Genomic DNA, 24,555 nt, shown 5'->3' on the forward strand with positions numbered 1-24,555 from the left:
CCTCTGCAAGGGGCACCAGTTCGATCCCTGGTCAGGAAACCGAAATCCAGCATGCTGCACAGCATGACTGAAAAAAAAAACAAAGAATGCATGCATTTATTTTTTCTCCTTATGCCTCTCCACTTTGGAATAGATGCTCCTTGAGAGCTAGGGCTAAGGGTTTGTACGCGTGTCAGCCTGGAGGGCAGCTGGCTTTGAATAAGGGTTTGCTGAACTGAACAGCCAGTCCATGCAGGGCTCCAGAGAGTTGCAGAAGGTGTGACGACTCCCACCAGAAAGATGCCCAGGCTGTAGAGTGAGCTCCGAGCAATGTTCTCAAGCCACTCCCTCTAGAACAACCTTCTGCATGGATCCCCAGCTCAGGGGCCACTGACTCTCAGAACCTACCACCTGACCTCCCTCGGAGTCCCTGTCAGCTGCTTGCAGAGAACCACAGCAGGTCCAAGCTGGAAGGGCCCTTGGACACCAGCTACCAGCTTTCTCACTGCACAGAGGGGAAAACAGAGCCAGAGAAGGGAAGTGCTCAGAGTAGGGATCGTAACCTGCCTTTCCTAACTCCCAGGGCTCCTCTGATGGGAAAGGGAGGCGACCATAACTGCGCACAGCCGGCCCCAAACAGCATGTCGTAAGCAAACCCAGCCATGCATTTGGCCACTACAGAATGCCTTGTCTCATTGCGCCTTGCTATTGTGCTTCCTTGATGTTGTGGTTTTTATGAACTGAAGGGTTTTTTTGTCTTTGTTTGTATTTGGCTGCACACGTCTTGGTTGTCCTGTGTGGGGTCTTTTGTTGTGGCATGCAGGCTCTTAGTGGCAGCACATGGGCTCAGTTCTCTGACCATGGATCAAACCTCGGCTCCTGTGTTGGGAGCACGGAGTCTTACCACCAGGAAAGTCCCTGAACTGAAATTTTGCAGCCCCGCTGCACTGTCAGATGATAGTTAGCATTTTTTAGCAATAAAGAATTTTTTGGAAGGGGCCTTATCTGCTCCATCTTTCCCATCAGTGAGATGACTGCTGTGTGCTTGGTCACCCAGTCACGTCAGACTCTTTGGCGACCCCAGAGACTGTATTCCACCAGGCTCCTCTGTCCATGGGATTTCCCTGGCAAGAATACTGGAGTAGGTTGCCATTTCCTCCTCCCAGGGATCTTCCCAACCCAGGGATCAAACCCGTGTCTCTTCTGTCTACTGCATTGGCAGGCAGATTCTTTACCACTGAGCCACCTGAGAAGCCCTTAATAAAGTATTTTTTAATTAAGGTATGTACATTTTATCTTTTTTTTTTTTTTTTTAGTAATAGTGCTATGGCACACTTAATAGACTACAGTGTATTGTAAATATAACTTTGATATGCACTGAAATACCAAAAATCTTCGTCTGGCTTGTGTTAGTGAGATATTCACTTTATTGCATTGTCCTGGAACAAAATCCTCAGTATCTCCAGGGTCTGCCTGCATTGGCATTTCAGCATTATTCTTGAGCATAAACCAAGCATAAGCCTGTCAGGGTTTCCCACTTCCTCCAGTTGGTGTAAACTCTCCTGCAGGTCAGGGAGCATTGCAGTCTATTTCTTTGTGTCTCCATACAGCAGGAGTGACATGGTGAGTGGGAAGAGCATGGGCTTGGGGTCAGGCACACCTGGTGGCTCAGGAAGAGATCCGCCTGCAACGCAAGAGACCCAGGTTCAATCCCCGAGTCAGGAGGTCCCCTGGAGAAGGGAAGGGCTCCCCACTCCACTATTCTTGCCTGGAGAATTCCATGGACAGAGGAGCATGGTGGCCTACAGTGCATGGGGTCATAAACAGTCGGACACGACTGAGAGACTCACACTTTCACTTTACACACCTGTGTTTGCACCCCGGGCCCTACTCTTGGAAAGCTGAGTGATACGGGAAAAGCACTTTCGGCCCCCAAACCAGTTTTCTCTTCTGCAAAATTAGTCTAATGACAGCAGGTTCTTGGATCGTGGACTTCAGCAGAGTAGACCAGGGAAAATACTCGTGCTTGGCCTGCAGTAGGTGTTCAAAGCGTTTGAATTTCCTTTCTCGTGTCTTCAGTAAGAATGTGTTGAAACTGCACAGATGGCTGACATGTGGAGAGAATGGCCTGTTGGTATTTCACTGGAACTCAAGCCAAAACGAAGCAACAGAACCAGACATTTTATTACATTCCAAAAATATTTACCAAGCATGGAATATTGAGTGATCATCATCATAATAACTAAACTTTTATAACGACTGACATTTTACCCTGTACCAGGCTCGTAAGGGACATTGAATGTCTAACTCCCCATTCCCACACTGCACCCCCCCACACACACACAGCAACTCTATCAGGTAGATAGATTAGGCTCATTTTGTATTGAGGAAATTGAGGCTTAAAATGTTAATACATGGCTGGCTAAATGGCAGCACCAGGTGGGGTTCCGGCCTGACACCAAAGTGGACGCGGGCTCTCTGCTGGGCTGTGGGGCAGTGCTGACAGGCAGAAGCTGTGTGTGTTACACTCTGTCCTGAAATAGCCTGTAGGCTCAGAAGGAGACAGACTGTGAACCAGAAACCATCCGGCCTGGCAGAGCAAAGTTTGTGCTAGAAGAATAATTAACGTGGGAGAAAAGGAAAAAAAATAATTCTTGCTCACTCCAGGCACCAAAAGGAAGACAGGACTTCCACACAGGGATTTCTCATCTGTGATGGTCCCCAGAGTTCCCAGAAACCTCAGGAGGCCGTGATTTATTATCAAGTCCATTGTAAAATGGGAAAGCCAGCATCAGAAAGGTGTGGTGACTTGCCCAAAGTCACACGGCTGGAAGTAGCAGCATCCAGATTAGATTTTTCTTTCTGTCTCTTCAATGTCCCTCTCCTTCTTGAGCTCAGGAAGCCGTCTGCGGAGGGGGCTATTTATGCTGTAACTTAGAGGATGCGTAGGATTCTTTAGGAAGAGGAGGGTGGGCCCGGATGAGGGCATAGCATGGACGGAGATGCTGGGGTTGGACCCTGCCTAGAACAGGCACTCCTGGGCATGGGCCCACGTGGTTTCTGGATGCAGGTAGGACAGATGAGGCCCAGCAGTGTTTTGGGGCAGCATGCCTGAAAGCCCTCCGAGAGCCTGAGGCGGGTGGGCTCTGCCTTCTTTGTGTGCAGGGAGGTCCAAGGCCCCTGGTGGAGCTTACCATGCCCAGGACTATTGACCCCTGCAGTTCTTTTCTGCCTGTCTGCCCCTCCTCCCTCCACGTCAGCATTGCAGCCCAGCACAAATTCAGCGGCAGCTGAATTGACAGGAGTTGATTAAAACTCCCAGTAATTATGGGCTCTCTACTGGTCTGGTTGTCCAAATCAATGTCGGTAGTAATAGAGGGGCAGGCTGGCCCCGTTGACAGACTGAGGCTGAGCAGGGAGGGGGCCGGGACACGAAGCTTCCCACTCACTCCCCTTCTGGGCGGTTCTCCCAAGGCCTCCAGGGACAAGGAGCTTCAGGCCCACTCAGTCTCCAATCTAAAGGGTGTGTGCACGCGTGCTCAGTCACTTCAGTCGTGTCCAACTCTTTGTGACTCAAACAGTGGGTTGCCATTGCCTTCTCCAGGGGATCTTCCCAGCCCAGGGATCAAACCCAAGTCTCCTGCAATGCAGGCAGACTCTTTACCGCTGAGCCACCAGGGAAGCCCGATCAAAAGGATGGTTCTTACTAAAGGACTCAGCTCCTGTGATCCTCTGTAACCTCAATGGCAAAACAGGTATATCTGAGAGGTACCTCTGAGCTTTGCTGTGGGGATTTGAAGAAACAGCATATGCGAGATGTGTGGCACATGGGAGGTGCCCCATAAACACCCGTTTCATTTCCTTCCTTGCTTCCTTCTCTCTCTCCATATTCCCAGGATTCTGTGTCTCATCTGTGTATTCAGGACTACTCTGTGGCATCCCAAGTCATAACTCATCACAGTGACCTTCCAGCAGGGTTCTCAGAATCCGTGTGCAGCCCTAGCCAGTCTGACCCACTAGGGACATCACAGGCTGCCTCCATGTGGGTCAGGGGAAGGGAAAGTGAGTCATTTCAGTCCACCCCATGGACTGTAGCCCACCAGGCTCCTCTGTCCATGGGATTCTCCAGGCAAGAACACTGGAGTGGGTTGCCATTCCTTTCTCTAGGGGATCTTCCTGACCTAGGGATTGAACTCAGGTTCCCCACACTACAGGCAGATTCTTTACCATCTGCAATGGTGAAGAACCCACTTGCCAATGCAGGAGACATAAGAGCTGTGGGTTTGATTGCTGGGTCGGGAAGATCCAATGGGGGAGGGCATGGCAACCCACTCTAGTACCCTTGCCTGGAGAACCCCATGGATAGAGGGATCTGGTGGGCTACAATCCATAGGGTAGCAAAGAGTCGGACATGACTGAAGTGACTTAGCATGCACACATGATGGAACTGGATGTGGGTCAGGGGAAAGAGCACCTCATGAAAATCAGGGGACCTTCAGCAGTCAGCCTTGCCTAACTCCCCCTTGCTGTGTGGCCTTAGGCAAGTCACTTGGCCTCTCTGGGCTTTAGTTTCCTCATCTGAGTGAACAGAATGATCCCGGACCTACCTTAACAATGTTGGGAAAAGCAAAGCTTGCCTGTGGCAATGTTCTGCCTACTCCCTGCATCTAACAGGTCCCCTTCGGTTGTTTCTTGGATATGTTTCCTACTTGGGGTCTACACTAGGGGTTACCATTTTTTGAGCACCTGCCATTGTGGCATGTATGTGTCAGGTACGTGATCTGGTTTGGTTCTCTCACAAGCCCAGAGAGGTAAGAGAGACTCTCTTCAGTGGAGACTGAGGCTCGGGGAAGCCAGGGCACATAGCAAGGCAGTGTTTGATCAACTTCACTCGAAGTTGTGAGGATGCTACGTAACTGCCAGCGTGCTCAGCCTCTCATTCATGTCCAAGCTCACGGGTGTCGTTGTCTCATTTGATCTTGACCATGATCTTATGCTGCAGCTCTGCTGTTAGAAGGCAGCACTGTTCCCAGGAGGTAGTGCTCTCATTCTGCTTGCACTTGGCAATGAGAGAGAGCACGTGCTCGTAGAGCCCATGGAGGAGGAGAAAGCTTTGCCCATGATTAGGCAGGTTCAGAGGCATTCTTGTGATTTCTTAAAGCGTTATTGTTGTGTAGTAACCAAGTCGTGTCTGACTCTTTGTGACCCCATGGACTGTAGCCCACTAGGCTTCTCTGTCCAAAGGATTTTCCAGGCAAAAATACTGGAGTGAGTTGCTATTTCTTTCTCCAGGAGATCTTTCAGACCCAGGGATCGAACCTGTGTCTCCGACATTGGCAGGCAGATTCTTTATTGCTGAGCCACCAGGGAAGCCCTTCTTAAAACATGCTCCCTCAATATAAGGAAATCCTCCATTTTCTTCTGAAATACTTTGGACCTAGTTCTCCCCTGTTCAAGATCCATAGTTGCTTTGATAAACACCAAGCAGCTCAGAGCTAAGAGTCTTCTCCAACTTGCTGTTGCCCAATTCTTTCATTTTATAGCAGAGGAAACAGACTCAGAGGCTGGGATGTGCTTGCCCGAGGCCATCTAGCAAGAGACCAAGGCGGGGCAGAACTGGAATTCAGTGTTCTGCAGAGCTATCCCCTGTATCTGTTGAGGGCTTGCTAGGATCTGCCTTCTTATCTCCAACATCCTATCTGCGTGCCGCTTCCACTTTGAGGATGGTTTTCTGACTACCAGTCTTCCCAAGGAAGAAACTGAGGCTCAGAGAAGCCACGTGAAGAGTTCAAAATGATAGCCAGTAAGAGGCTGAGTCTCAGCTGGAGCGGCTTCCATTACCCCTCCCTGCCTCTCATGTCCCGGGTTGTAGAAAAGAATGGAGGTGCCACCCTTGGGTCTCCCAGGGTTGGAGGGCAGGGTTCGTCCTCCGGTGCCACCAGAAAGTACCCCAGGCTTATTCACTCTGAGAGTCAGTCAGCCCCAGGAAAAGTTATTGTTTTGTGAGTTGGTTGTTTTTCCTTCTGCTTTAGAACAGCTGGTCCACCTTCTAGACCTGGGGGTGGGGTGGTGGAACAGCTCATTACAAATTTTGTGCTCGGAGCAATTTGCATTCCATAATTAATGAACATTAAAATGCATAATTACAAACAGAAACAAATGGCTTGGTGCTGAGGAAAAGTCAGGCTGGGAAGGAGCCAGAGCAGGCACAGAGGGTGGAGGAGGAAGCTGGAGAGAGCAGGGCAGTGCCAGCCTGTGAGGGAAACAGCTGGGAATCCCCCAGCCCTCCCTTCTCAGATCCTCAAGGCTTTAAGACTCAGGGACCCAGGCCCAGGATCTTCCTGTGGTTTCTCTTCTGAGATGGAGCAGAATGGAGGTTGTGAAACTCTGGAGCCTGGCTGGCCTAGGTGAGGCCCCAAGCTCCGTCACCTACTTACCACGAGACCTCAGGCAAGGAGCAATGCTGCAAGAAGTGGGGTCATCGTCACTGGACCTGCCCCCTCGCTCCTGCCCGCTTCTGGTCCCACAGAGCCTGCCTCCCAAGGCTGCTTCTGTGAGCTCCAAGGAAGTACTTAGAGATAATTGAATTCACTTACTTCAGTAATCTCTTCTAAGTAGCAAAGCAGATCACTCCAGTCCTCTGCCAATAGACCTCCAGTGCCTTCCGGTTACACTTAGAATAAACTTGAGATGCCTTCTCATGACCAGAGACCAGGGTTAGCACCTTTTCTGTATGAAGGGCCAGGCAGCGAAACATTTTAGAATTTGCAAGTCATGTGTGATCCTTTCGTCATCATCTTCTTTAAAAACAAACAAGCAAGCAAAACCCTTTTAAAATGTAAAGAGACATTTTTAGCTCTAGAGCTGTGCAAAAATAGGCTGTGAAGGAGTGGATTTCTTTTCTCTATTTCTCCCACTAAAAACAACTAAAGCCTCCAGAGGTGATATATAAAACAAATTAAGACTGTGGGCTTCACAGGTGGCACTAATGGTCAAGAATCCTCCTGCCAGTACACGAGACTCAAGGGATGTGGGTTTGATCCCTGGGTCGGGAAGATCCCCTAGCATAGGAAATGGCAACCCACTCCAGTATTCTTGTCTGGAGGATTCCATAAACAGAGGAGTCTGGTGGGCTACAGTCCATGGGGTCACAAAGAATCAGGCACGACTGGGCACACCCAAGACTGTGAAAGGTGGAGAGAAGGAGGCAGGTCAGTTTAGGGGCTTTGAGACCAAGGAAGACATGTTGGTCATTCCCTGCATTTTCTTTTTGCCTCATGTCCCAAGCTTGGAGTTTAAGGAGCCAGCAACTAAGAAATAAATGCCTGTAGATAGACCAAAACAAACAAAAAGCAGAAAACCTCCACCAAAAAATCAAATAAAACAAAAAAACAATCAAAAGCCTGCTTTCTTCAGCCAGAGTATTAGGAAAAGGGAAGCCAACCAACCAGCATAGAAGATTTTAGTCACTGACCATTCTATTCTAGCCAAACATTAGCAACAACACGTCTATTCCCCACCCGTGCTAATAAAGGTCAAGTAGGGAACTAGATTTCATCTTTAGTAGGCTGTACTGAGACAGTCTGCCAACTCAGTCCTCCCTGCCTGCTAGCGGGGTGTCAGAGAAGGTCAGGTAAGGAGCCAGGACTTTAGTCCCCACTGAGTGCTAATGAGCAGCCCGCCTAACTCCATCCAAGGTCCATCCAGTGTCAGTGGAGACTAAATGGAGAGCCTGGATGTCACCCACAACCTTCAGTAATATGCTGCTCTCCCAAGCCTGCTGAGGTATTTCCAGAGGATGCTAGTAGAAAGTCAGGGCCATTGATCAGTAGTGATGAAACCATTCCTCCTCTCCACCCACGTGGTGTCAGTGGGGAACAGTGACTCTGCAGACCTACTGTTCCCATCCAGGAGGGAATCAGCAGAGTGCTAATAGGGAGGCAGATTCCCACCACTCCCAAGCATAACGAGGAGGACCCTTCCCTCTTGGGTACCCATGGAGGCCAAGTGGGGAGACTAGAGTTGTCTCCTCCTGACAGTTACCAGCTGTGTCTCCCCTTCCCCTGCTGGAGCGGTGTCAGAAAAAGCCGGATTAAAAAAAGTTATCTTTAAGATTCAGAATTTTTAAAATTAATAATATAACATAATGCTGCAAAAGTCTAGGTTTCCATTGGGAATCACTTGTCATACTAAGAACTAGGGAGATCTCAAACAGAATGAAAAAAGACAGCCAGTAAATGCTGCTATCAAGATAACAGAGATATTAGAATTATCTAACAAATATGCTGGGATAGCCCTAATGAAAATGCTTAAACAAGCAATTATAAGCACAGATAGACCAAAAAAAAAAGATAGGAGAGAGGGAGAAACTCTCAACAAAGAACCAAAAAAATATAAAGGAGAAGCAAATGGAAATTATGTAACTGAAAAATACAATAAATGATTTTTAAAAATAAAGCAGTGGATTGACTCACCAGCAGAATGGAGAGGACAAGGAAATAATCAGTGAACTGAAAGAACAATAGAACTTACCCACTCTGAACATCAAGAGAAAATAGATTGCAAAAGAAAATGAACACAGTCTCATGGGCCTGTAGGACTGGGGAAAAAGATCTAACATTTGTGTCATTGGAGCCCCAGAATAAGAGAAGAAACAGCAGGACTGTAAAAGTGCACAAATGAACAATGGCTAGAAACTACCCTGATTTAGCAAAATGAATCACTTACAGATTCAAAAAGCTGGGAAAACTCAAGGATAAACACACAAGTCCACACCAACACATCATAGGCAAACTTCTGGAAAATGTCTTAAAAAAAAAAAAACCCTTAAAAACAAGGAGAGAGAAATGACATCTACCGGGGAAAAACCGTTTGAATGACAGTGGCTTCTCATAAGAAATCATGGAGGCCAGAAGGAAGTGGCATAACATTTTGCAAGTGATGAATAAAAAATAGATCTGTCAACCCAGAAGCCTGTGTCTTATAAAATAATCCTTTAGGAGTGAAGGAGAATGAAGATATTCTAGGATGCAGGAAAACTAAGAAAATTTGTCACCTGTAGACGTTTAAATAAATGCCTAATGAAAGTTACCAAGCAGAAAGGCAATCACAAAAGAAAGAATCTTGGAACACTGGAAGGGAAGACAGAACACGGTTATCAAAAATACAGGTAATTGCATTAGACCTTTTTTCTCCTTTTGAGTTATCGTCATTGTGTTTTTATGATTAAAGCCAGAACGATAGCAATATCTGATGTGCTTCTAAATACAGTCCACCCAATATCCCCAGGTTTCACATCCACAGATTCAACAAGCTCAGATGTAAATTTCCCAGTTGGTTGGATTTGTGGACAGACAGCCTGCAGATGCGGAGTGTCTGTAACTCTTCACTGTACCAGGCCTTATAAAGGGCTGAAGCGTCGGTGGAGTTTGGTATCCACGTGGAGCGCTGGAACAGTCTGCTATGGACACTGAGACACAGCTGTGTGTGTAGAAGAATATTTACGAAAATTACCGCACCCTCTTGCACCCTGGTGAAGTGAAAGTCACTCAGTCGTGTCTGACTCTGCGACCCCATGAACTGTACAGTCCATGGAATTCTCCAGGCCAAAATACTGGAGTGGGCAGCCTTTCCCTTCTACAGCGGATCTTCCAGTTCAATTCCTGGGTTGGGAAGATCTGCTGGAGAAGGGATAGTCTACCTACTCCAGTATTCTTGGGCATCCCTTGTGGCTCGGCTGGTAAAGAATCCACCTGCAATGTGGGAGACCTGGGTTTGATCCCTGGGTTGGGAAGACCCACTGGAGAAGGGACAGACTACCCACTCCAGTATTGTGGCCTGGAGAATTCCATGGACTGTATAGTTCATGGGGTTGCAAAGAGTCAGACACGACTGAGTGACTTTCACTTTTAAGAAAATTATGTTGTAAATGGGTGAGGATAAAAGGACATAAAGAGAAGTTTTCTACACATCAATTAAACCGGTAAAGATTGTCACCAGTATACTAGGATAAGTTATGCATACTAGAACAACCACTAAAAACTATACCAAGAGCTGTGTCCCCAAATATTATAGATACATTAAAATGAAGTTCTAAAAAATGCTCAAGTAACCCACGGGAAGGTAAGGCAAAGAAAGCAGAGAAATGAAGAGCAGAGATCAGTAAACAGAAAATAAGCCAGTAGACTTAAGTTCCAAGATATCACTAATCACATTAACTATAAGTGATCTTACTACACAAATTAAAAGACTGAAATTGGCAGAGTGGTTAAAAATCACGACCCAATTATATGCTCTCTATGAGAAATTCACTTCACATATAATGATTTAGGTAGATTTGAGAGTAAACAGAAAAAGACATATATATAGCAAACAAAAGCTGAAGTAGCTTTATTAATATCGTAAAGTAGGCCTTAGAGCAAAGAGAAGGACTCTGAATGTAATAATGAAAGGGTTGTCCACCAGGAAGACATAGAAATCATAGATATTTATTCACTGAACAACAGAGCTGCAACATGTATGAAGCAAAAACTAACTGAACTGAAAGGAAAAATAGACTAATGCACAGTTATATCTGGATCCTTCCATAACCCCCCTCAACAACGGATAGAACAATTAGAAAGTGAGCAGTGTTATAGATTAGCTTAGTAACACCTCCGACTGGAAGGATCTAGTTAGCATTTATAGAACTCTCTGCTCAGCAACAACAGAGCACATTCTTTTTAAGTGCCTATGGGACATGTATTGAGATAGACTGTATTCTGAGCCATGGTAAAATTCTCAACAAATTTAATGAATTTAAATCATACAGAGTGTGTACTCCAGCCACCACAGAATCAAAGTAGAAAACAGTGGTAGATAACACCTGGAATACCTAAACACCTAAATACCTGAAAACTACACAACATATTTCTAAATAATCTATGGGTTGAAGAGGAAGTCTCAAGGGAAATTAAAAATACATTGAACAGAATGAAATAAAAACACAATATATCAAAATTTGTGGGACACAGCTAGCACAGTAATTCATTCCTTTTCCTTAAAGTGAAAGTCTTTATATTTAATGAGGAGGAAATTTATAGCCATAAATGCATATATTAGGGGAAAAAAGTTTCAAATGAATAATCTAAGTTCCTATCTCAAGAACCTACTAAAAGGAGAATAATAAACCCAAATCAAACAGAAGAAATCAATACAATTGAAAACAGAAAAAAGATAAAAATCAATGAAACAACAAAAAAGCTTATTTGAAAATGTCAAGAAAATTGAAAAAATAAACAGAATGGCAAAACATTTAAAGAAAAGAAGAGGGAAGACCCAAGTTACCAACATCAGGAATAAAGTGTTAGTTGCTCAGTTGTGTCCAGTTCTTTGTGACCCGTGGACTGTAACCCACCAGGCTCCTCTGTCCATGGGATTTTCCAGGTGAGAATACTGGAGTGGGTTGCCGTTCCCTTCTCCAGGGAGTCTTCTGACCCAGGGATCAAGCCCAGGTCTCCTGCATCACAGGCAGATTCTTTACTGTCTGAACCATTAGGAAACTTGAAGAAATAAACAAAATAGTAAGACTTTAAAAAAAAAAAGGGAAGGTACAAGTTACCAATGAACCACCAGAAAACTTGAGAAAATAAACAAAATAGCAAGCCTTTTAAAAAAAAAGGGAAGATACAAGTTACCAGTATCAGGAATAAGACAGATGATATCACTATAGACCCTGCAAACATCAAAAAGGTTAATAAAGGACTGCTACAAATAGCTGTTCAGTTCAGTCGCTCAGTCCTGTCCAGCTCTTTGCAACCCCATGAATCGCAGCACGCCAGGCCTCCCTGTCCATCACCAACTCCCGGTACCCACGTATATTTGACACCCTAGATGAAATGGACTATTTCCTTGGAAAATGCAAAATATGACAATTCACCCAATATGAAACAGATATTTGAATTGCCCTGTAACTTTTGTTTTTAATTTTGGCTGAACTGGGTCTTAATTGCAGCATACAGAATCTTTGATCATCATTGTAGCTTGCTGGATCTTAGTTGAAGCATATGGTGTTGAACCCAGGTCCGCTGTATTGGAAGTGCAAAGTCTTAGCCATGGACCGCCAGGGAAGTCCCCCTATAACTTTTAAGAAAATTCAAAATGTCACTTAAAAACTCCACTCAAAAAAATCTATAAGCTTGGATAATTTCACTGGAGATGCAGACCTCGGGATATGTCTCACACCTTGTATAAAAATTAACTTGAAATGCATCATAGAATTAGAATTAACTGTAAAACCTAAAGCTATAACACTTCCAGAACACACACACACATGAGCAACTATTTGAGATTTGAGCTTGGCAAAGGGTTCTTAGATTCCAAGATATAGTTTTTATGATCCATAAAAGAGAAAATGATAACTTGGATTTCATCAAAATGAAAAACACTTGCTCTGTGAAAGCTCAGTTGAAGATGATGAGAAGACAAGTTACAAAGTGGGAAAGAAAATATTTACAAACTGCGTAGCTGACAAAAGTCTAATGTCTGGAATATATAAAGAACTCTCAGACCTTAAGGATGATAAGCAATCCAATTAGGAAATGAGCAAAAAACATTGAGAGACATCTCACAGAAAAGGATATAGAGATGGCAAATAAACCACAGATATTCAGCATCATTAACTATTCAGTTCGGTTCAGTTTAGTCGCTCAGTCGTGTCCAACTCTTTGTGACCCCATGAATCGCAGCACGCCAGGCCTCCCTTTCCATCACCAACTCCTGGAGTTCACCCAGACTCACGTCCATCGAGTCAGTGATGCCATCCAGCCATCTCATCCTCTGTTGTCCCCTTCTCCTGCCCCCAATCCCTCCCAGCATCAGAGTCTTTTCCATTGAGTCAACTCTTCACATGAGGTGGCCGAAGTACTGGAGTTTCAGCTTTAGCATCATTCCTTCCAAAGAAATCCCAGGGCTGATCTCCTTCAGAATGGACTGGTTGGATCTCCTTGCAGTCCAAGGGACTCTCAAGAGTCTTCTCCAACACCACAGTTCAAAAGCATCAATTCTTTGGCACTCAGCCTTCTTCACAGTCCAACTCTCACATCCATACATGACCACAGGAAAAACCATAGCCTCGAATAGATGGACCTTTGTTGGCAAAGTAATGTCTCTGCTTTTGAATATGCTATCTAGGTTGGTCATAACTTTTCTTCCAAGGAGTAGGCGTCTTTTAATTTCATGGCTGCAGTCACCATCTGCAGTGATTTTGGAGCCCCAAAAAATAAAGTCTGACACTGTTTCCACTGTTTCCCCATCTATTTCCCATGAGGTGATGGGCCTGGATGCCATGATCTTCGTTTTCTGAATGTTGAGCTTTAAGCCAACTTTTTCACTCTCCACTTTCACTTTCATCAAGAGGCTTTTTAGTTCCTCTTCACTTTCTGCCATAAGGGGTGGTGTCATCTGCATATCTGAGGTTATTGATGTTTCTCCCGGCAGTCTTGATTCCAGCTTGTGCTTCTTCCAGCCCAGCGTTTCTCATGATGTACTCTACATAGAAGTTAAATAAGCAGGGTGACAATATACAGCCTTGATGAACTCCTTTTCCTATTTTGAACCAGTCTGTTGTTCCATGTCCAGTTCTAACTGTTGCTTCCTGACCTGCATACAGGAAAATGCAAATTGAAACCACAGTTGGGGTATGACTAAACCCCTGTCGGGGTGGCTAAAATGAAAAATATCCACACCATCAGATGTTGACAAGGACGTGGAAAATCTGGACTGCTCATATTTTGCGTGTGGGCATTTGAATTAGTACCACTACCCTGGAAAAGTTTGGCAGCTTCCTAAAAATATTAGACATGCAATTATCATACAACTGAGAAATTATACTCCTTGGCCTTTCCCGCCACCCCAGGGGAATAAAAACTTATGTCCTCACAAAAAAACCTGCACACCAGCGCAGCTTTAGGGCTTACCACATGGTGCAGCAGTAAAGAATCTGCCCGCCAGTGCAGGAGATGCCAAATATGCAGGTTCAATCCCTGGGTCGGGAAGATTCCTGAGAGAATGAAATAACAACCCACTCCAAGTATTCTGCCCTGGGAAATTTCATGAACAGAGGAGCCTGGCAGGCAACAGTCCATGGAGATTCAAAGAGCTGGACAACACTGAAGCTGCTAACGCACACACACACACACACACACACACACACACACACACATATGCATAGTCCCTCCATACCATAGCTTAATACTCTTCATTTAAAAAGGAACTAAATATTGGTACATGAAACCACCTGGATGAACATGAGAAATATGCGAATGCAAAAATTCAACTCCTAAAAAGTTCATTTGATTTATATTTTATTTATGTAACAGTCTTGAAATGACAGACATTGTGGAAACAGAGAACATACTGGTTGTTGCCAAGTACTCAGGAAGGGAGTCAGGTAAGCAGTGGGTGTGGCTTTAAAAGGGCAAGAGGAGGAATGAACGTAGTGTTGGAAACGTCCTGTATCTTGATTGTCTGTATGTATGTCCTGGTTGTCATACTTTACTATAGTTTTGCAAGATGTTACCATTGAGGGAAACTGGCAGCGCATCATGTCTTTCTGTATTGTGCTGTGTGTGCTTGGTCGCTCAGTCATGTCTGTCTCTTTGCAACCCCATTGATTGCAGCCCGCCAGGCTCCTCCATCCATGGGGATTCTCCAGGCAAGAATACTGGAGTGGGTTGCCGTTCTCCTCTTGAGGGGATCTTCCTGACCCAGGGATGGAACCCAGGTCTCCCACATTGCAGGCAGATTGTTTACTATTTGAGCCTTATTTCTTAAAGCTTCATGTGAATCTCTTAAGTATCTCAACATTTTTAAATGCATAATTAAAAAGAAAAAAGCACAGTTCTCTGACTACATTTGTCCTATAGACCACAGTTTGCCAACCCCTGGCTTAAGTGAGCTGGTCCCTTCCTACCTCTCCCCGCTTGCCTTATACTAATCTTGTTTATTCCTGTCTCATGGAGCTTCAGCTGCATTGGTCTCTTCTGTTCCATAGATAGGACAACACTGTTCTTGACTCAGGACTTTCATACTTGCTATTACTTCTTGGATAACTCTCTCCACTTATATTCTGTTGGGAGATCCTGCTTACTGTTCAGGCTTCGCTCAAGTGCTCAGTTTATACCTCTTTGACTCTATCCCACTCATTTTTTATCAGATTGTACTTTTGTTGTACTCGTGTATGGATGTGAGAGTTGGATTATAAAGAAGGCTGAGCGCCGAAGAATTGATGCTTTTGAACTGTGGTGTTGGAGAAGACTCTTGAGAGTCCCTTGGACAGCAAGGAGATCCAACCAGTCCATCCTAAAGGAGATTAGTCCTGGGTGTTCATTGGAATGACTGATGTTGAAACTGAAACTCCAGTACTTTGGCCACCTGATCGAAGAACTGACTCATTTGAAAAGACCCTGATGATGGGAAAGATTGAGGGCAGGAGGAGAAGGGGACAACAGAGGGTGAGATGGTTGGATGGCATCACCGACTCAATGGACATGAGTTTAGGTAAACTCCGGGAGTTGGTGATGGACAGGGAGGGCTGCCGTGCTGCAGTTCATGGGGTCGCAAAGAGTCGGACACGACTGAGCGATTGAACTGAACTGAACTGAACTTTTGTTGTACTTCTTTACACTATGAAATAATCATTTTACTTCCTGTTAATTATTTGTCTTCTCTCTATAACTTATTCCCCCTGAGAACAAGGTCTTGCTTGTTGTGTTCTTTACTACTGCATGTCCAGCACCCCGCATGTATGCTTAGCACTGAGTAGACGTTCAGTATGCATTTGTTAAATGGTCAGTGAAGGACTTAGATGGGTGAGAAAGAAAAGACATGCTGATAGGCCCACTTAGGCTTTGTGGGGGGGGATGGGTTTGTCCATTGAACGTTTGTTCCACTTACCCATTCTTTTTATGCTTCATTCATTGAGCGCTTATGATGTGCCCGGTTCTGAGCCAGACATGCTAGGTGGTTTTCCCACAGGATCTCCAGAAATGCCTCCCAGAAAGCATTCTTACTTCTCTCTTACAGATGAGGAGCCTGAGAGTGTTTCAGAGGGGAAGCACTTGCCTAGATGCTCAGCATCAAAGGCCTGTGTGCAGTTCAAGACTGAAATTGCCCTTGTCTCCTGTCTCGTCAGGTCCTATCTCCAAGCTATTCTCCCTATTTAAAGAAAGAAAGCTGAGGCCCAGCTCGGTACAAGCACTGGGCACATGAGTGGTATTCCTGGGGAGGGTTCTGTTCTTCCTCTTCCTAGAAGACAGAATGTCCCTTTTGCTTCAGTGACATCTGTCTTCCCTGTAAGAATACATCTCTGACCCAAACCCCCCTCCTTTGATACTCCCAGTCAAGCACATTCACAGAATTTCCGTTTTCCCGTTCAGATTACACCATGCTTCTTCACATTTCCTGGGTAACTATTTCTCTAACAGATAGGTGTATTTCTCATTTCTCAATCTGGATCCTAAGCTCCTTAATCATACCCAGAATGGCAGCTGGCAGCTAGTGTCTGCCGAACACCGTGCCAAGCACTTGATGTATTTATCTCACCGTATTAGTTATCTATCGCTGTGTAACAAATTATCCCTAAATTGGGCAGCTTAAAACAAAAGGCATTTATTATCTCACACCAGCTCTGAGGATTAGAAATTTAAGAGCGGCCTAACAAACTCGGTGGCTTAAGAAAATAGAAATGTGTTCTCTCGAGGTTCTGAAGGCCAGATGTGTGAGATCACAGTGTCAGCAGGGTCCTGCCCCGTCCTAGGGCTCTAGGGGAGAATGTCCCAGCCTCTCTGGCTTCTGGTGGCTGCAGCATTGTGGCCACGTCACCCCAGTCGCTGTGTCCTCCCCCACACACACATGGCCCTCTCTGTATGCAGTCTCTCTCTCTGCTTCCCTTTTAAAAGGACCTTTGTGGCAGCATTTAGAGCTAACTGGATCACACCAGGATACGCTCCTCATCTCAACAGCATTAATTTAATTATATCTGTGAAAAGCTTTTGCCATAGAAGGTAACATTCATAGGTTCCAAAGATTAGGATGGGGATATATCTTAGGGAGGCTTCCCAAGTGGCGCTAGTGGTAAAGAACCCGCCTGCCAATGCAGGAGTCATAAGAGACGCAGGTTCGATCCCTGGGTCAGGCAGATCTCGCCTGGAGGAGAGCATGGCGATCCACTCCAGTAATTCTTGCCTGGAGAATCCCATGGACAGAGGAGCCCGGCAGGCTCCAGTCCATGGGTTGCAAAGAGTCAGACACGACTGAAGCTGTTTAGCACGCACACAGCACATGTGCATTAGCCTCTCACCTGACCTCATGGGTTTGCCATAAAGGTTAACTGAATTAAATCAGATAAAGTGCTTAGATTATGCCTGGAGTATAGGATGTTTTAAAGAACAAGAGTGGTGGGGAATCAGTAGGGGATGATGGAAAGAATCGTGAGTTACCTGATTGAGTAGTATTTTCTGTTTCATGGTGAGAAGGTCAGCCCTCCCTTCTCGCACTCAGCCCTGAGTCTCTGCAGACAGACAGCCCAGCCTCGGGTAGCAGCACATGCCGTCAAATGACCCCATGACCAAGTGCCTTTCTGGCTGACACTAAATGTTCTGAGACAAGCAGGGGCCTCCTCTGAGCTTGTATTAATATGTACAGCACTTCACTCCCACGGAAAATTGATTTTTCTTTTTAAGCACAAAATGTAGCCAGTTTTATAACCTTTCTGCTGCTTGACAAAGGCCATTTATAACCGACTCTCTCTGTCACCCTTCCTGGCGCCAGTCTCAAGTGTCTCGAAGAACTCTCTCGTGCGTTTGTAATTATGAATTCTTCTTAGGCAAAATTTAATTTCCAAGAGAGCTGACCTTTTTTTGTTGCTGTGGGTTTTGTAAATTAACTTTGGGGTGTGTGTTTTGTTATTGATGTTGTTCAGGATGATGGCTTAGGGAGGAGGGAGGGGACAGGGGAGCTGGTTGGGAGGAGAGGAACATGGGGAGGGCATTTTAATCAGCAATGTCCAGTGATGGATGAAGAGGGCTGGGCTCCGAGTGTTAATCTTGGTGGACAGGAAATGCCAGCCGGATGACTGAAATTAAAACCTAGTACCTCATTTTCTCTCCTGAACGCAGGAGCGTTGGGACTGTGTTCTCCATCTGCTGGACTGGAGATGGGCTCAGCTTCATCAAATGATAGGAAACTAGATTAAATAAATAGGTGGTTTTCCCGAGGCTATTAAGAGCTTCCATTCACAGAGCACTTAGCAGGTGCCAAAAGGAGCAAAAAGAGCCTTTGACTGAGATCGCTCAAGGTTGGAATCGGTGAGGTCTTTAAGGAACCAGAGGGCAGCCCATTTGGTTACCCAGAGGAAGGTGCCTGTGGCTAGACAGAGGCTTTGAAATCATCTGTCCATGGGATCAGTAGCTGGACCTGGGCTGTCAGCTTTAGGAAGGGTCACTTTGCTGCTGTTTAGAATGCCTTTATTTATTTGCACTCGGGAGTGATGCTATTTAGAAATATCACACTGGTGGCCACTAGGAGGATGATAGAGAGGAGGCCAGATTGGCGGTTAGCAGACTGTTTAGGAGGCCTTTTGTGGAGACGTACAAGTCTCATTTAGGAATTCAGGCTCTTCAGGCTGGAGAATAGGTGACACATTCAAGACAGGAAGGAAGAGAAATTACATTTGATGAGTACCAAAGCACATGCCAAATTCCAAAGTAAGTTTTGCAGCCCCTGTGACCCAACTTAAGCTTGAAAGCAAATCCGCCGAAGCTGGTGCTGAGCCTGTTTAACGGATAAGGAAGTTGAAACTCAGAGAGGGCGAGTAACTTACCCCAGATCAGGCAGGAAGAAGGGGAAGATCTGGAATTTAAACTCATATTGGTAGACGCTCTTAAAAATGTATCTGGCTGCCTCTGCAAGTGACCCAGTGGGGCAGTAATAATAAACACAGTACTGATGATGACCCCAGCAAGGTCAGTGTTCACAGCAGCTCACATTTGCTTGCATGGTTGCCATATGAGCCACGGAGTTCTTAGCCCTCTGCACACACGAGCTCCCTTCATTCTTACAACTTTACAAGACAGGTATCAACAAAAGTTCCATTTTACAGGTGGGCACACTGAGGTTCAGAGGGGTAGAGGAATTTGTCCAAGGCCACACAGCTGTTATTTAATAGTTGGTCAGATAAGACTCTGTTGTCGTTTGTTTTTAAAGATTTTTTTTTTTTTAGATGTAGACCGTTTTTAAAGTCTTTAGTGAATTGGTTACAAAATTGTTTCTGTTTCATGTTTTGGTGTTTTGGGCCACAAGGCATGGGGGAATCTCAGTCCCCAACCAGGGATGGAGCCCGTACCCACTACGTTAGAAGACAAAGGCTTAACCACTGGACCGCTAGGGAAGTCCCACAGTCAGATAAGACCTTGAGCTGCTCTCTGCGGTCCTGACTCCTGTCCCTTTGCAGGGGGTGAGAGAAGAGGGCATGATGAGACCACTGCCTATTCAGCCGTAACCACCCTGCTCCTCTCTCTCCCTCTGAGCAGTGCCCCGAGGAGCTGAGGCCCATGAAGGATGGCTCGGGCTGCTACGACCACTCCAAAGGCATCGACTGCTCTGACGGCTTCAACGGCGGCTGCGAGCAGCTGTGTCTGCAGCAGACGGTGCCCTTGCCCTACGATGCCACCTCCAGCACCATCTTCATGTTCTGCGGGTGAGTCTCTGTCCCCGAGGCCCGACCACTCCCTTCAGAGCAGTGGGATGGATGCAGAAAGAAAAAAAGTCAGGAACCACAGCCTGGCCCCGGCTGGTTCTGACCTTCACTGAGATGGCCTTTGTGCCTCTGCTTTTTCAGCCCCAGAGGCAAAAAGCAACAGTCTAACCTTTGGGTTGGGGATTGAGAAGAATGGAAGAAGAAAGATAAGTGGTTGCTTAGCGATTATAATAAGTGGCACACACGCTCAGGCTGCACCCTAGGATCAGGACTTCTTTTCTGTAGAAGTCTCCTGCCCTTTCTGCATCTACCCCGCAGCCCGGGTCAGTGTATCACGGAGACGAAAGCAGGCATCTTGAAGGTGTCTTGAAGGTGTGGTGCTACAGAATGTGGGCTTAGCCCAGGCTTTTGATCCTGTTTCTGCAGGGAGTAAGCAGTGCCAAGTTCAGAGGCTAGTTCTTCTTTGTCCTCATGTCCCTGTCGATAAGAATAGTTCATTGGGAGACGCGAGGTGGAGAGGAAGCAATGCAGGCAAAGCTCAAAAAGTTCTCACTCCTGTTAGGAATTCAGCTGAGTTTTAAGGTTGGTATGAGAGGGAAAGAGGGGGTCACGTTAGGACCAACTTGTCAAGTGACCTGGGACAAGCCGCTCTCCCTCCCTGGGCTGCCATTTGACCACCTGCGAAATGCGATCCTCGGGAAAATGATGCCTAGTGCTTCTTCCAGTTAACCTTGTTTTCCATGTTGAAAATGACTGCAGCGGGACCTGTGCCGTGGAGAGCTTCTAGGATGGCGTTTGATCCTTAGCCATCATTCAAGGAAATGGCAGCCTTTTTCCTTCTCTTCATTCCCTTTCTGCTGATGTCTTCATATTAGGCAACTTGTTCTCCTTTTGACATTCTGTGACTCAGAAAAATGGTCTTTTGTGTTGCAAGATGGTCAGTCATTGAAGTGTGCTTAGTGCTTTCCTGGGCTTCCCAGGCAGCACAGAGGTAGAGAATCTGCCTGCCAGTACAGGAGATGCAAGAGACACAGGTTCGATCCCTGGGCTGGGAAGATCCCCTGCAGGAGGAAACAGCCAGCTGCTCCAGTATTCTCGCCTGGAGAATTCCAGGGACAGAGAAGCCTGGTGGGCTACCATCCACAGGGCTGCGAAGAGCCGGACACAACTGAACAGCTGAATGCACACAGGGCTTTACTAAGATAGAAAAGGAGAAAAAAGCATTTAACAACCTTTTCAGCCCCAAGAACTATGAAAGAGGAGGTGGAGGAATGCGTAAGTGCTTAATTTCAGTTTAACAGGAAATTAATTTTACCTGCATGGTTCTAGTCTGTGGGATCTGGTTTTCCTTCTGGGACTCATTTCAGGGGCTCCCCACCCCAGCCCCAGTTACGCTTGGTGCCAGAGGCGCCTTTGAGCAGGTGTTAGAGCGGCTCGCTGGAGGCCCTAGATATGTATCAGTAAAATAAATAAGAAATAAATTAGTGTGTGCAGACCTGAATTTATAGGGTCTCTCCTCAGCTGAAGTGACTGCAGGGCAGTGCTGAGTAAATTATGCATGGGCTTAGATCTGAGGCCTGAATACCGAATCAGCTGTGTTCTTATCATCGCTATTGTACTTGGGGGGAGGGGTGTCCTTCTGTTGCAAGCAGCAGTTTACAGCAGGGGACCACAGCAGTAATGGATTTTGACATAGAAACTGTCTGCCTCTTGTATCCATAGCAGACTGCCAGGGTCAAGGGGAATTGGTATACATTTGGGTTCCAATCCTGATCACCTCTAACTTTCTCTTAGACATCAGGCAAGACTCTCAGGACCCTTGACCTTCAGTCTCTAGAATCTCTAAAATTTTAATAATATCTGCCTTAATGTAACGCTGGTTGTAAAGAGTGCAAAGGGCATTTATTACTCCATTTAGGTTAGGTAATGTGTCCAAGGTCACGTGGCTGGTAATGTAGCTTGCCGCTTCTCACTGTGTGACCTTAAGCGAGTTACTTAACATTGCTGTGCCTCAGTTTTCTCATCTGTAGAAAAGCGATCACAGCAGTGTCTCTCTATAGAGTTGCTGTGAGGATTAAATGCATGACATTACTTGCATCACAGTTTATTGCTGTTGTTTAGTCACTAGGTCCTAGGTCATTTCCGACTCCTTGCAGCCCCGTGGGCTCTAGCCCGCCAGGGTCCTCTGTCCATGGGATTTCCCAGGCAAGAATACTGGAGTGGGTGGTCATTCCCTTCTCCAGGGATCTTCCCCACCCAGGGATCGGACCTGGATCTGCTGAGTCTCCTCCATTGGCAGGTGGCCGTTTTCACCGCTGAGCCCACCAGGGAAGCTCCTGCATCACAATTTACATTAGTATTTATAAAGTGCATGGATGTCGCACTCTTAGGTATTTGTTAAATAAAGTAGCTAAAGTCAATGATAGTAAGGACAGCAGGCCTCCACTTGCTCAGTGACCTGAGGGGCTCAACCTCTTGTCTGTGAGACAAGGACAAAGTAACCATCCCTGCCCAGAAAGGTCTCTGCAAGTTTTCAATGAGACTGAATTAAGAGAGTGCAGGTGTGCTGTGGGCTGTTGAGGCTCCTCCAAATGCTGACAAACAGGAGGAAAATGGGGATAAAACTCAGGTCTCCTAAAACCAACTGCAGTGTCAACAGTCTTTGAAAATTGTCTATTAAGGATGCAAATGAGAAGTTAGCCACATTTGTTAGAAGCACTATAAACAAAACAATGAAAACCATTAGCAGGTACTTGTGTGAAAGTTGGTGGAGAGAAGTGGCAGGCTATTGAATTAAGCAAGGAAAACAAACCCTCACTCAAGGGGACCTTGTTGACTTGTTCAGAGCTCTGTGCCCTTGCTGAGAGTTTCCTGGGTAGCACAGGTTTCATAAAGCTTTTTGCAGGCAGGTTAATATGGACGGAGGAGCCTGGTAGACTGCAGTCCATGGGGTCACTAAGAGTCGGGCACGACTGAGCAACTTCACTTTCACTAATAATAGCAGCTAACACTTATTAAGCACTTCCTATGTGCCATGACTGTACTAAATGCTTTGATTACATTAGCCTGCTGAATTCTCATAACATATCTACAAAGGAGGTACTGATCTCAGCGAGGCAGCAGTGAGAGGTGGCGTGAAGTCAGATCTTAATTCCCTGCCCAGGAATTGAACCTGGGTATCGTGCCAACAAAGGTCCATCTAGTCAAAGCTATGGTTTTTCCAGTAGTCATGTATGGATGTGAGAGTTAGACTATAAAGAAAGCTGAATGCTGAAGAATTGATACTTTTGAACTGTGATGTTGGAGAAGACTCTTGAGAGTCCCTTGGACTGCAAGGAGGTCAAACTAGTCAATCCTAAAGGAAATCAGTCCTGAATATTCATTGGAAGGACAGATGCTGAAGCTGAAACTCCAATACTTTGGCCACCTGATGCGAAGGGCTGACTCATTTGAAAAGACCCTGATGCTGGGAATGATTGAAGGCAGGAGAAGGGGACAACAGAGGATGAGATGGTTGCATGTCACTGACTCAATGGACGTGAGTTTGAGCACGCTCCTGGAATTGGTGATGGACAGGGAAACCTGGGGTGCTGCAGTCCATGGGGTCACAGTCGCAGTCGAACACAACTGAGCGACTGAACTGAACTGAACTGATCCTGGATGAGAACCAGGAATCCTAGGCCATCAAGGGCTAGAGGCCGTAAGCTATTTTTCCCTGAATCTTTGCCCCGGTGAAAAATACTTTTATCACGGAGGGAGAAACTGTAAACCCAGATTTGGAGTTATTATTAGGGACATAGCATGACAACAAGTGGGAGAGGACATAGAGAAACTGTTTGGGTGAGGTAGAAGTAAGACAGAGATGCAAGGCTGCAGTGAAAGGGTGTGGGCCTCCCCCCAGTGAGGAGGAGCATAGTAAAGTGGCGGTCATTTATATGGGGCAGTTCTTCCGGGTCTTTTTCTTCCTCCAGGCCAATTATCTGATTTCTTTTTCCACACCTAACCTACCCTGGGACACTCACTCCCATATGCAAGCACCCTTCAGCCAAGGTGGATCTCGAACTGCAGGCTTCTGGGAGGAGCAAGACTCATTATGGCCTGGAATTATCCCCTGACTTTTGATCCACAAGGAGCCTTTCTGCACATGAGTAGTGTCTCTCCCTTGTCCCAGAAGAGGGAGAAGGGAGATCCATTAATCATTTACATAGACAGGGTTTTGCCTCTCTTTGTTCTTGCCATGACTATTCCCTTAAGGTGTTGACAAGATTCAAACACTGGCTATTTACCTTGTTGTTACAACTTTCATTTCAGTGGGGTAAACAGGAGGCCAGCTGTAAATGCCTCAACTGGAGCCCACCTATCTCTTGTCTCAGGAAATGCAGGCAGGAGGCTAGCTGGTTGTAAATGTCTAACCTGGAGCCCATCTATCTCCTGCATCAGTACTAGTGCTATGGTTGTGACTTACTGTCAAGACAACCAGGCACAGAGGGGCTCAGTGACTGGCTTAAGGTCACACAGCTGGGAAGCGGAGGCCTCAGGATTTAAGCCCAGTCTGTGTGGCTCCCTTATCTGACATCGCTTCTGGCCTCTGGCTACTTCCGGCCACATAATTTTGAGCAAATCACTAAACATCTCTGAGTCTCTCGTTTCGCATAGAATCAGATGTGATTCCAGCAGCATCGGAAGGATTGAATGAAATTGTATGAGCACAGAGGCCAGCACACTTAGGCACTCAGTTAATGGTACCTGTGATGAGTCTAATAGGTATAAAAATGTGTCATTTCATCTTCCAGTGGCTGAATTGTATGTCCTGCTTACTGCTCTATCTCCAACACGTTAGA

At 45.9% G+C, this 24,555-nt stretch overlaps 1 protein-coding gene across 3 annotated transcripts in view; it reads left to right on the forward strand.

The window, feature by feature from the left end:
• ASTN2 (astrotactin 2) overlaps positions 1-24,555 on the forward strand; it is a 1,044,864-nt gene that overhangs the window by 641,816 nt on the left and 378,493 nt on the right. For all 3 annotated transcript variants that reach the window (XM_070375013.1, XM_070375014.1, XM_070375012.1), the window contains one exon: positions 19,548-19,714. In XM_070375013.1, coding sequence (XP_070231114.1) covers positions 19,548-19,714 — 167 coding nt within the window. The remainder of the gene's footprint in view (positions 1-19,547; positions 19,715-24,555) is intronic.

Source organism: Bos mutus, chromosome 8 (genome assembly GCF_027580195.1).
Source record: "Bos mutus isolate GX-2022 chromosome 8, NWIPB_WYAK_1.1, whole genome shotgun sequence".
Lineage (NCBI taxonomy): Eukaryota > Metazoa > Chordata > Mammalia > Artiodactyla > Bovidae > Bos > Bos mutus.